This window comes from Gopherus evgoodei, chromosome 20, assembly GCF_007399415.2.
Source record: "Gopherus evgoodei ecotype Sinaloan lineage chromosome 20, rGopEvg1_v1.p, whole genome shotgun sequence".
Taxonomy (NCBI): Eukaryota; Metazoa; Chordata; order Testudines; family Testudinidae; genus Gopherus; species Gopherus evgoodei.
This window is the reverse complement of record NC_044341.1, coordinates 7,372,055-7,385,066: the sequence shown is the minus strand read 5'-3', so window position 1 is coordinate 7,385,066 and position 13,012 is coordinate 7,372,055. Positions and strand designations below refer to the sequence as shown.

The window sequence follows — 13,012 nt, the reverse complement described above, 5'->3', positions numbered from 1 at the left end:
GATGGCCTGGTCTTAATAACATTAGTATCAAAACGGTCCAGGTTAGCTTTGAAATTAACACCTCCGTAAGATAAATGGGTAAGCAGAGGTCAGATTTGTTACTGATACTTTTATTTACCTTTGAGTCTTGGAAGCTATTTGTGTAACCGAAGAGTGTATACACTAGTAATTGGAAAAACATCAGAGGAGTTGGTTTTGCAAAACCTCCCCAGTCTTGGATTGATTTTGAAATAGTTCATCAGTCCAGATTTGATTTTGCAAAATCAAAAACCAGGGTGGGGTGTGAATCCAGGTCAGATCATCACTGATGCAAAACCTCCACATTCAGCCTTTGGGTTTTGTCCCACAGCCTAATTAGACTAGTATAATATGCAACAAAACCCCGAAGTCACAGGATCTCCGAGTTCCTTGTGGCTCTGTTTTTTGGAGCACATTTGCAAATCTCTGAAACATGGTTATTCTCACAATGCTTCTCTTCCCACACCCTCTGACTAACTCAGCAGGTGTGGAAAGAAAAAAGAAATGCAGTTTGAGTGGCACCTAGTGGGGAAAGTTGGGTGATGCAAGAAAACCCCCCACCTGCTGTCTAGAGAAGCATGAGTGAACATAGAAGAGAGGCAGTTACAATCGTCAGAGGTCACTGGGGATTATGGGAGGCGGCCGGACAATTCAGAAGGGTTGTCACTGAAACGTGCCAGGGCACAAGGCGACTGTGGAGGGCTTTTGAGTTTTTGCACTGTAAAGTAAATGACATTCCTCCTACTCCTTGCAATAGAAAATGGAACCAACCCAGGCAGCTAGACATAGGATCTACTCCTACTTTTCCTGGGCAACACCAGCCCCCATCCCATCTCCTGGAAAGATCAGCTCCCACAACCAGTCCTGGGCAGCCAAATGAGGGATTTCACACACACCTTCCTCTCCAGGCCAAACAAATATGTAATCGAATTCCCTCTTTACCCTAGCAGGCAGGTCTGGATTAACCAATGTGCACTGACTTGCACAGGGCTTCCATCTAAGGGGAAGTCAGAACCCTGGGGGACCCACCCATGCACAAAAGAACAAAAACAACTCGGGGCCAGGAAGGGGGCAGGGCAGGGCATCACAGGAGGAGGGCCCCGCCTGCATGCTATGGCCAGAGCCAACATGCCCAAGCAAGGAACCAAGCCAGCCCCACCCCATGGGACAGGAGCCGCTGCAGGGTGAGTGCAGGGCAGGATCACTCCCCAACCCCTCCCCGGGCCTCCCACCCACCCACTCCCCAGGGCAGGGAAGGTGGGGCCCCCCACTGCTGTAGTGCAACCCCCAACCACTTCACTGGGTATCAAGGACTCTGCGTTAACTACTGGCCTAGTTCCACACATGGGCTGTTGACCCCTTTCTCTCGTGGATAGGCACTTTGTGGCTGAATCTATGCCCCTCCTAGGCAGCCCCACAGACACAATTCACCCTGAAATTGCTCCTGATCCCAGATCTCCCACTGGACAGCAGAGCGCTCCCATCGCCAGCCTGCTCGCCATGCTGGTTTCCGAGATGAGATGGAGGAAATCAGTCTCCTGCCACTCGGCAGGGCCCCACCTCTTGGCCTGACTCCGCTCGGCTAATCCACTTTCATATGGCAGACTTTTTCCCTTCTTGTCAGATTCACCACCGCCCCGTCCCCAGCCATGCCCCCTCATTCTGCCTCTCTGGACGGTTCTGTGCCTGGACAGGAGGAGAAGGTTTCTGCTGGATCCAGACTCCTGCTCCAGAGCTAGGAGTTGGAGAAATCCTGGTGGGTTCTTTTTTTTTTTGCCACTGTAAGATTTGGCCTTCGCCTGTCAGAGACACACATGCCTTGTGACCGGGTATCCCAGATGGGGGCAGGCAGCCCAGAGAGACATTCCCTGCTTGAGGGTTCTGTAACCCTGGCAACCAGCAGAATGGTTACTCAGACTTCTGGGTTACCATGGCAATGTGAAAAGCCGCCTTCCACTTCAGTCCCTGTGGCTCTTTAAGCCACAGAGCAGACAATTTCCTTTTGCTTTCTGTGTCTGCCATACAGGGAGCATCTCCAAGTGCGCTAATCCTTCCCTCACAGAGCTGGGTGCCCTGTAATCCCTCCCTCGCTCCCAAATACACTCCCTGCTCTTAGAGGCTTAAACCCAGCACGAAACCTCCAAAGCAGCAAAGCCCCGAGCCCTTGATTCATCAGCCCCTGAACCAGCTGAAAGAACAACAACTGCATTTCACACTCAGAGCACTTCGGAAATACGAACGAGTCCTCACCCAGCCCTATCCCTGCCAACGCCTCTTTAGAGATGGGGAAACTGAGGCACAGAGCAGGGGCCTGACTAGCCCATGGCCACACAAGCAAGTCAGCGGCAGAGCTGAGAAGAGAACCCAGGAGATCCCAGCCCCACGTTTGTGGGTCAGATCATGCCACTCTTGCGGGTCTAATTTCCAAGTCCCACCCAATAATGCAGTTGTTTCTAAAACTTAATCTTCATTAGCCAGAGGGACTAAATCCTCCATGACGCCACAGAACAAATAGGGGAGGAGGAGAAGCAGAGGGAGGGTGCACTTGTGCCTACTCAGATTCCTCAATTCTGAGTCTAATGTACAGCAAATCTGTTCTCTGGTGGTAGTTCCAACTGCAGTGCTTAGCACAGACACTGACTGTTGGACTACATTACCCAGAACCCCTTACAGGAAGTTGGGTGTGTCTCCTTTTGCAGAGTGAAAAATAGAGCTGGACGGATTTTGTTAAGAGGAAACCTCATGGAGTCTGTGTTTTCCTTGCAAAATATTAATCACAGACATGAGTCCTCTCTGATGCAGATTTTACACTAAGCCAATTTTTTGTATTTATTTGCAGCAACAAATGGCAGCTTTCACATCAAAACATGCAACCTTTTGGCACTTCAGTTTTCACTAGAAACAAGTGCTGAAATCCAAAATTCTGAAAATGTTGAGGTGTATGCTCTTGGGACCCAATGCATTAAAGCACATGCTTAAAGTTAAGATCATTGAGGTCAATGGGAGTACTCGTGCTTAAAGACAGGTTTCAGAGTAGCTGCATGTGCTTAAGTCAGTGGTCCCCAAACTGTGGGGCATGCCCGAAGGCACAGAGAAATGTCGAGGAGGCTACAGTGGGGCCTGAGCCAGGCCCGTAAGGGGGCAGGGAGAGAGCACCACCCAGCCCTGCTCTGCCCCCAGTTCCACTCCGCTAGGGTTGCTAATTTTGGTTGGACATATTCCTGATTTTATTACATGACATAATCTTTAATTAAAGGTTACTCTTTAAGTCCTAGAAACTCCAGGACAATCCTGGAGGGTTGGCAGCCAAATGCAGCCCCACTCCCATTGCCAACCCCAGCTATAGCTACAGCTCCCACTCTCAGCTCCCAGCCCCCACTCTTGGCCACCAGCGGTGGCTCCCGGCCAAGACTCCGCTCGCGGCCCAGGGAGGCACAGACACATTCTGCTAAGAACATAAGAACCGCCATACTAGGTCAGAGCAAAGGTTCATCCAGCCCAGTATCCTGTCTACTGACAGTGGCCAAGGCCAGGTGCCCCAGAGGGAGTGAACCTAACAGGCAATGATCAAGTGATCTCTCTCCTGCCATCTGGGGGTGGGCATGCAAGAGGAAAAATTGGGGGACCACTGGCTTAAGTGCTTTGCTGCACTGTGACCCAAAATAGGACTCTGGAGTCTGAAAGGAGCTAAGTGAATTTCACTCAGCTGTAATCTCTGAAGACTGTTTTCCTCTTAAGGAATCTTCCCCTAGAATCTGAGGCCCTTAATTTTTTTAGGAACCTTTCCAGTTCATCTTTGAAAGCATGTGGGCCGTGGCAGGCAAATTATAACGCTAACTAAAAGCTTGCTTTTTACCTTGCTGCTTTCATCAGCGAGGGTAATTAAAACTGTATTCTGGTCTTGTGCACTGCTACATTGTGCGTCCCTGGGGAGGGAAGTTTTAAATTCAGGAGATTATGATGGCACGAGGCAGCTCTTCGTGCATTGGTGCTGCTGTCCTTGCAGCTAAATCTCTGGACGGCTTGTGTGCCCGCTGAGTAACGAAATAAGACAACGGTCCATGACAAGCAAAATAACAACTACCCTGACAGATTTTCATTTAAACCAGCTCCTCTGGCTGCTCACAGCAGACACAAGAAATATCAGCTCTTCTCATATGAATTCTCTCCCCCCCCGCCTGTGGAAACCTGGCTCGCTCATCCTGCACAGCCACTCCCAGCAAGGAACAGGAAAGACCGTCTGTCCCTTTAGAACAGGCCAGATTTGTTGTTTGCCTCCCATCGGAAAGCGAGCTCTGATTTTAGAGATGTATGAAATAGACTTATAGACAACTGAATTAAAAACAGTTATAAGGAAATGAAAAAGCTTTGCTTACTAGCTGGCTTTTTTTAATTCCACCTTGGGCCTCTCGCGGCTGTTCAAAAGCTGCCATCTCCCTAAGGCAAGGCAGAATTTGCATCTCACCAACCAGCAAAGAATAATCAGGTTTATTCCCACATCCCTGGGACTTGCATTTAAACTGGTTTCTTTAATGTGTGTTAATTAAACAATTACTTTTGCTCTGGAAGGGGAGTGTATTGGAATGGCTTCAACCAAGCCACTCGGCTAAAGATTAAAACTGAACTTCGCAATGACAAAGGAACCCAAATGTCACTGTGAATGTGAATGAAACATGGACCCTTGGAAAATGCCAGCAGGGCCTCCGTGTATCTGCCCGACTGCTGCCCTTTTCTGTCTTTAGGATTGGGTTTCTCAATCCCAGCCCCACTCCCTTCACATAGATATCGGGCTGCATTCTGCTCTCTGGGCTAGATTCACAAATGTGCTTTGGTCATGCAATGCTTAGCACTGCAACACCTCACTCCTAGGTGCCCCTGCCACCTTGTGCAATCCTCATCCCAGAGTCAGAACATAAGAATGGCCATGCTGGGTCGGACCTGTGGTCCATCTAAACCAGTATCCTGCCTCTGACAGTGGCCAGCACCAGGTGCTTCAGAGGGGATGAACAGAACAGGGCAATTTATTGAGTAATCCATCCCCTCTCATCCAGTCCCAGCTTCTGGCAGTTGGAGGTTTAGGGACACCTGGAGCATGGGGTTGCAGCCCTGACCATCTTGGCTAGTAGCTGTTGATGGACCTGTCCTCTATGAACTTATCTAATTCTTTTTTGAACCCAGCTATACTTTTGTTCTCCACAACATCCCCTGGCAATGAGTTCCACATTGTGTGAAGAAGTACTTCCTTTTGTTTGCTTTAAACCTGCTGCCCATTCATTTTATCGGGTGACCACTGGTTCTTGTGTTACGTAAAGGAGTACATGACACTTCCTTATTCACTTTCTCCACACCATTCATGATTTTAGACTTCCTTCATATCCCCCTTTAGTTATCTCTTTTCTAAGCTGAACAGTCCCAATTTTTTTAATCTCTCCTTGTCTGGAAGCTGTTCCATACCCCAATCATTTTTGTTGCTCTTCTCTGCACCTTTTCCAATATTAATATATCTTTTTGAGATGGGGAGACCAGAACCACATGCAGTATTCCAGGTGTGGGTGTACCATGGATTTATATTATGGCATTATGATATTTTCTGTCCCATTATCTATCCCTTTCCTAATGGTTCCTAACACTCTGTTAGCTTTTCTGACTGCTGCTGCATACTGAGCGGATGTTTGTAGGGAACTATCCACAATGACTCCAAGATCTCTTTCCTGAGTGGTAACTGCTAGTTTAGACCCTATAGGTCCCCAGGCGCCACATACAATCCATGGGGAGAGTTAGGCATCAAACAAAGATATTCCCAGAAGCCAGCAAGCTGAATGGGAGCCACCTAAGCTAGCCAGGAAAGAAATGCAAAGAAAAGAGGCAAGACTTAGGGCCCAGGCTCACAAAAGTACCAATGTATCTAACTCCCATTGACTCCAGACTGACAGTCCAGAGATGGCGCCTCCCACCAGTTGGGATTCTCAGCTGTGAACCCTCTTCTGGAGGCAGGCACCTCAGCCAGGTCAGCCCTTTCTTGCCAACAAACAGAGAGAGACACCCCCCCCCAGCCCACTGCAGCGTGCATGGGGCCAGCACCTGGGAGATGGGAGACTCCGATTAAAATCCCAACTCCGCCTGAGTTGGAGCAGAGACTTGGACCCAGGTGAGCATCCTCGCCACCAGGTTATTGGCTCTCATGGGGCTGGCTGTCCCAATCTCTCCTCTTTGTCTAAATAATTCCATATTTACTAGGGGAGAGAGTGACTGACTCTGTAGCCCAGGGACCCAGGCACTCACCTGGGAGATGGGAGGCCTGGATTCAAATCCCTGCTCCAAATTATACAGTGTGGAGATGCAAATAAGTGTCTCCAACACCCCGGGAGAGTGCTTTAAGCACTGAGTTAATGGGTATTCTGGGCCTGCCCCTCCTACTGTCTTTTGTGCAAAGCTCACTCCGGTAGGCATGCACAGAGCCCGGATCAGGCCCTGCCGGTGACATAGGTGGGGGGAAGAACACCTAGTTTGAGAATGCTGCGGGGGCTCCCAGCAGTTTGTTAGCCGTGGGGCAGAGTCTGGACTTTGTTCACTTCTACCAGTGGAAAATTAGGCACCAGGGGACTTCAGGCAGCAGCTGAGCAGTGGCTTTGAGAATGTCGGTAGTGCCTAAATGTTGGACTTCGGCACCTAAGGAGGCAGTTCGGCCCAAAGTATATTCATATCTCTAGCCCCCACTTGGTCCAGTGTAAATCCAGAGCTAATCCCCAGCAGGCAGTCTCTGGAGTTACTCCACATGGATACCAGCAAACCTGAAATCAGAATACGGCCCACGGGCTGAGCAAGTCCAAACAGGCTTAGGATCAAAGGGTCTTTTCAATCCAAAGTAGAGCATCTGCTGCCATGAGCACGAGAATTTGCCAAGCCAGTGAAATAAGACAGAGCAGCCTGGGCCACAGGAGCGAATTGTAAAGAAAGTTAGGCTCTAAACCTGTCTCGTCTGAGGACCCTGCATGAAGCCACTCCCAGCCACACCTCCACAGATAGGTACCAGAATCCTTTGCTCTACTTCCCACTCCTGGTGGGAATGGGTGGGCACTCAGGTTTACAAGCCACTCATGTGACCAGATGCTGCCAGGTGAGTGCCTGAAAGCTCACCGCTTTCAATGGAATGTCAAGGTGTCCCGCACCGCACAGGAAGCCAGACAACAGCTGAGCAAACATGCTTCAGAGAAGAGAAGGGAACAGATTCACCCACACACCTCAAGTGCTGGGGACAGCCCTGAGGGTGAAGACCTGTTGCCTGAGAACTGCTGCACTCAAGGCTCCTGTCAAGTCTTTAAACAATAATCCCTCCCCCGCCCCCAGTCCACCCGGAAAGACAGTTGCAAAAATGTAACTAACAAGCAATAAACAAAGTGACACAAAGTCTGTGGCCTGCTCGGCACAGAAGCAGTTTTCGCTTCTAAGATTGTCTCCTAGCGTCTCCTGCCCATTGCCCCGTCCCCTACCCACCACAGCACGTTGTCATTTTGGTGTGTTTCCGCTCACTGGGGCAGTGACTGTCCTTTCTTTTCACAGATCCATAGATTGTAAGGCCCAGGCTTGAGAATTTCACCCAGTGATTCCTTCTGCCAGCCCAATACACTGTGGTTGAACTAGAGTGTCTTTTAGAAAGGCATCCGGTCTCTTTGTAGAGACTTCAAGTGACAGAGGATCCACCCCATCCCCGTAAAGTATCATGCACAGCGACTGCACTAGAGACAGTTCATAATAATAATATTCTGTGCAGCTACAGCCTCTGCTTTCTAAGTGCTCTATGAATAGTGATGAAATAAACCTCACGGCACCCACCATGAGCTGGGGCCATACTAAGATCCGCCTTTTACAGATGGGTTAACAGCACAGAGCTAAAGTGAGGTGCTCAAACACACAGCAAGTCTGTAATAACAGCTGGGAAGAGAACCCGATTCCTGGCCCTCTGCTGTTGGAGCCCTGTGACATTGTCTTGCTTCATTAACAGAGGCACCTGCGGTGGAGAGCGAGCCACGCCCTGAGTGCTGCCCTGACACTGGGCTGGCGGATGGAATGCGCTTTGTGATCCGTTCTCTGCTCTCTGCAGCGTGGGGAACAGAGTGACAGTTCCGAGGCCCGGATTGTTTCGGGAGTGGGCCAAGGAAGCAGGATGGCAATGGCGAAGGCAATGGAAGAGAAGAGAAGAAAAGAGAACAAGGAGGAGGAGAGGTGGAGATAGAAGTCAAGAGGACACAAGTAGCAAGTAGCTGTGTTGTCCCTGAACCCAGAAATTCTTTTGGCCCAGCCACTCATTCGCTCCCCGCTGACATCACCTGTGAAATCCACAGAATCCAATATTTGATCCAGGACAATTCTGCCTTCATCTCGTGACCCAGCACAGCTGTCATTCACCCCCGCTGTGCTCTCTTGGGTGGATCGGGATGTACTTATCCCGCTGGCAATGAGTATAAGCTTCTGTAGTCAGACTAACGGAGTGGAATCCATACAAGTGCCGGGGGAGAGTTCTGTATTTCAGTGAGTTGATTCAACTCCCCCTCCTCAAGTGACCAATCCAGGGGTCCCAGTCATTGGTGGGGGCAGATAGGGACAGAGTTGCATCCTGGCACTAGTAATCTCCTTGTGAAATGAGCATGGGCTTCTTTAATGAGAGGCAGCTGTCTCTGTGCTAATGTGGTATTAGCTCCACCCTGATTGTACCAAGAGGTGCTCATTCGCACTGAAATAGCTAAAACAAAATTCCCTCCGATATCTGTCCCCGGGTCATGGCCTCAAGTGTGGATGGAAACCAGGCGTCTGACACCATTCCAAACTGGAACCCATCCCAGGAAGATGTGGAGGTCACATCTCCTCATGCTTTGGTGCAGCCTCCAGCAAAGATCTCAATAAATAATGTAAAAACCCATATCAATATTTCAACACATTTTCAACCCCAGTGACATGAAACTGCTTCCAACTCTTTCTTCCCTGCTGAGTGCAGTCTAGCTGCAACTCACAAGTTATTTTTAATATGAAATCTGCATAAAAGCAGATTATATGACATTCTCTTTCCTTTAATCACGGGCTGGATCTACCCAGCATGACGACAGACCCTGGCATTACAGAATGGAAGGAAAGATCAGAGCAAACTCACAGCTGGGAAAATAGCAGCATTTCTCATTTCTTCAGCTTGGACCCAAATCAGTGCAACCCCCAACTCCACTGTGAATGGCAGGCGCTCATCACCTTGCAGGAGGGATCAGCACTCTGCAGGACCAGTTTATTTCACATTGTAGGGAAGCAGATCAGGAACGCAGTGCTAGGCAGAATGCAATCCTGAGCAGTGCTGAGTCCATGAGTTGTGGATGCTCAGCGCCCCCCAGAATCAAGGCCACACTTTGCATACTTTCTTCCAGCCATTTTCATATTCCAGCTTCCAAGGCCCAGGGCTTTCCCACGCCCCCGCTACTTGATTTTACCTCCAGTCCCAAGCAGAGCATTTTTAAGAATTACCATTTTAATTGGCTGGTTCCTCCTGCCCAGAGACTCCCGGGGAGGGATAGCTCAGTGGTTTGAGCATTGGCCTGCTAAACCCAGGATTGTGAATTCAATCCTTGAGAGGGCCACTTAGGGATCTGGGGCAAAATCAGTACTTGGTCCTCCTAGTGAAGGCAGGGGGCTGGACTCAATGACCTTTCAGGATCCTTTCCAGCTCTATGAAATAGGTATATCTCCATATGTTAATAGCATTTGCAAACAAAATGACAAACTCACCCCATGAAGCAGCCTTGCAAGTGGGCTGGGGAATTCTGCATCTCTCTCCCCAGAAGAGAGGTGGATTAACTCTTTCTGTTCCCCTGGGGCTGGTTGGTATCATTATTTATTATTTATATTACAGTAACACCATGTGCAGCTGGTCAAAACTAGGAATTTTCATTTGGCAGGAAATTTTGATATTTGACCTTTCTCACCCAATGGAAATGTGCATTTTCTTTCATTTTTGGAAATTTTTCATTTAGAGAAAAATTCAACATTTCATTTCAGGATAAAATTTTAGTTTCAAAACAAAATTTCACATTTTTTCCCACACAATTCTTTTTCTATGGGAAATTTTGTCTAAAATCTTCCAGTCAGCTCTACGGAGGAGCCCCAGTCGTGGACCAGAGCCGGCTTGTACTAGGCGTGTACAGACCCGAATCAGAAATGGTCTCTGCTCCAAAGTGTCTACAATCGAAGGCTGACATTAAAGCATGGTTCTATCCTGGACCCCACTTGGCCTTACAGGGGCAAGGTTGGCAAGAGCCAAATGGAAGTGATTTTATTTTAACTTGGGGGGTATTTTAGACCCTTCCTCACTGGATGTGAGGAATTAGCTCCACCTCTTGTTAATGACATCAAAGAGAGAGTCCTCTAGGGTTTCCTCCTGACAGCTGCTGTTTTCAGGGAGACAATCGGCAGCAGACATTTAAGGCCAACCTGGGGGCACTGTGACACACACATAGGGTGACCAGACAGCAAGTGTGAAAAGTCAGGACTGGGGGTGGTGCAGAGAGACCATACATAAGGGACCATTTGCTCATCTAGCCTGGATTCCTGGGTAGCGCAGATCATTACATTTCATGCTGGAGGGTGAGGGTTGAGGCCCGTGTGATTTCAGGGGGGACCCAAAGTGAGATGACCATCTTGCACTTCTCCTAGGGTGACCAGACAGCAAATGTGAAAAATTGGGACGGGGTGGGAGGTAATAGGAGCCTATATAAGAAAAAGACCCAAAAACCAGGACTGTCCCTATAAAATCGGGACATCTGGTCACCCTACACACACACACCCCAAGGTACTCAGCACTAAGCCCCCCTCCTGCTCCTCTCCATCCCCAAGAGATAGGTAGGGCAGGTGGGTGGGACTGGAGTCACTTTCCCCAGCTGGGTGAGGAAGGACTACTCATCTGGACTCAAACCAAGAGAAATGTTCCTGGTGCCCCCAAATTAAACATATGGTCAAAAAGGATACAAACAAAACAGCAACAAACCCTGCCTATAGAGAACCACCCAGCAGGAAAACCACTGCATGCCCATCCTAGGCCCCTGCCCATACTGATGAGTGGATAGTTTCCACCTCTGCCCCCAAGGATGCCCCCTGAGCCATTACAAATGTTTTGATTCCTCCAATCCCCTTGCAAATGGCTCAGTTTGAACACTATCGACGAGGCATCACAGTGGGGGCAAGAGAACTCGCAACCCATCAAACCTGCCCCTTGCATTTCATTTCACATCCACTTGCCATGGACACCCAGCTGCATGTGACCCAGCAGACAAAGTAATTGTCACGAAACCATGATGCTGCATCTCAGAGGCTTGGTCTTTGAGTCATGGAGGAGGTTGGCTCAAATACTGGGGTTTTGAATGGCCATGCAAGCCCAGCTCATGGGAGATGGAGTAGACTTGTGCAGATCAGGAATCTCCCATGAATGAAGGGATGGGTGGCCACCTTATCCCAAAAAACAGCATTTTTTCTTCCATACCCCCCTGTTCATTTAATTTCAGCACCAGACTCATGGCCCAGGGCTGAAGAAGAGAGTGAAAGGGCTCTTCCAATCAGTGGGGGCATTGAAGGACCATCATCATCTCCTAGCATTGCTATGGTAGAGTGCCACGGAACTGATGCTGTGTCTGCATTGGCAGACAATGGGATACATGATTCCCTACTGGAGATGCTCCGCGAGCGGCAGAAATGGTGGAAGATAGAGAGGAGATGGGAGGGGAACATGCAGGCTCAGGCACTGAATTATCTAAACTGGCTTTGTAGTGAAAATCCTCAAGCTCCAGGTACACTACATCTTCCACCACTGACACCCACAGTGGTAAAGACACCTGTGGTGGCCTGTCTACAGTATGGCTTCCACTGCTGATGGAACTGCACAGATGGTGAATTATAGGTCCCATTTCTTCCAGAGCACAGGTGGCTTGAGAGACCTCAGGCCACTTTTGAACATGGGCCTTTTGTATCACCCTACACTGCGGCACTACCGCTGACAGCAGCTAGGTTTCGCTACCTTTCTTTCAAATGATGGGGCGAGTCCAGTGCTCTATGGCACTATTGTAGCTGGACCGATTCTGGGTCCTTCACTCCCAGGGCTCGCAGGAAGCTTGGAGCGCTCCAGAGAAGCATGATCAATCCTATCGGAGTAGGGTACTTGGGATGGCTCTTAAGCAGCCGTTCTGGGCTGACGCAAGGAGTGGCACGGATGAGCTCTAAAAGAAGGCATAGCTGATGGGGGCCTCATGCCGAGATTCAGGGGACAGTTATAAAGGAACCAACAGAGACATGGCTTTAATTCCTAGATACTGCATGTTTCCTTACCAGCTACTCTGACGACAGCTCTCTCTGCTGGGTCCAGCACTGAATCCTGGCTCTTCCGCTTCTTCTGCTCATGCAGGGGTAAATTCCAAGGTAAGGTGTCGCCCGGGGGGCAAGGAGACAGACTTCCCGACCTCTCGCTTCTGTAGGACCTCTCGCTCCGGCACGACCTCTCGCTCCGGCATGACCTCTCGCTGAGGGTCTCTTCATCGGAGGAAGACATGGCTCACACGAGAGGGATGCGCTACTCTTCAACGACAGTGATCTGTGGGTGGATAAAACAACACATGAAGTTCAGCTCCATGGGAAGATACTAGCAACCTTCTCTTGATTTTCCAAGCAGTCCTACCAATACGTGGCCACTGGGTGGCTCAGGGGGTTGGCATTGCAATAGGGATCCTTTCCAGTCCAAGGCACCTATTCCAGTTTGACACAGGCAGGTAATGAGTGCTGAGCACTTATGACCTAATGGCTGTCAGCTGCCTACAGGAAATTAGTTGGTGTGGGCCTCCACTCAGGGTCCCTGTGGAAATGGCGATCTCAGCAGAAAAGAGCAAAGGCTGAAATAGGCCTGGAGATCCTGAGAGATGTCACTCCAAGGCAGGTTTAAGGCAGGACAGTGCAAGTGGAAGCATATACTGCTATT

At 49.4% G+C, this 13,012-nt stretch overlaps 1 protein-coding gene across 10 annotated transcripts in view; it reads right to left on the bottom strand.

Moving 5' to 3' along the window:
• Positions 1 to 12,591, bottom strand: part of MACF1 (microtubule actin crosslinking factor 1) — a 247,192-nt gene extending 234,601 nt beyond the window's left edge. For all 10 annotated transcript variants that reach the window (XM_030539247.1, XM_030539263.1, XM_030539259.1 and 7 more), the window contains exon 1: positions 12,370 to 12,591. In XM_030539247.1, the coding sequence (XP_030395107.1) occupies positions 12,370 to 12,589 (220 nt within the window). In that variant the 5' untranslated portion in view covers positions 12,590 to 12,591. The remainder of the gene's footprint in view (positions 1 to 12,369) is intronic.
• Between the last annotated feature and the right edge of the window lie 421 nt (positions 12,592 to 13,012).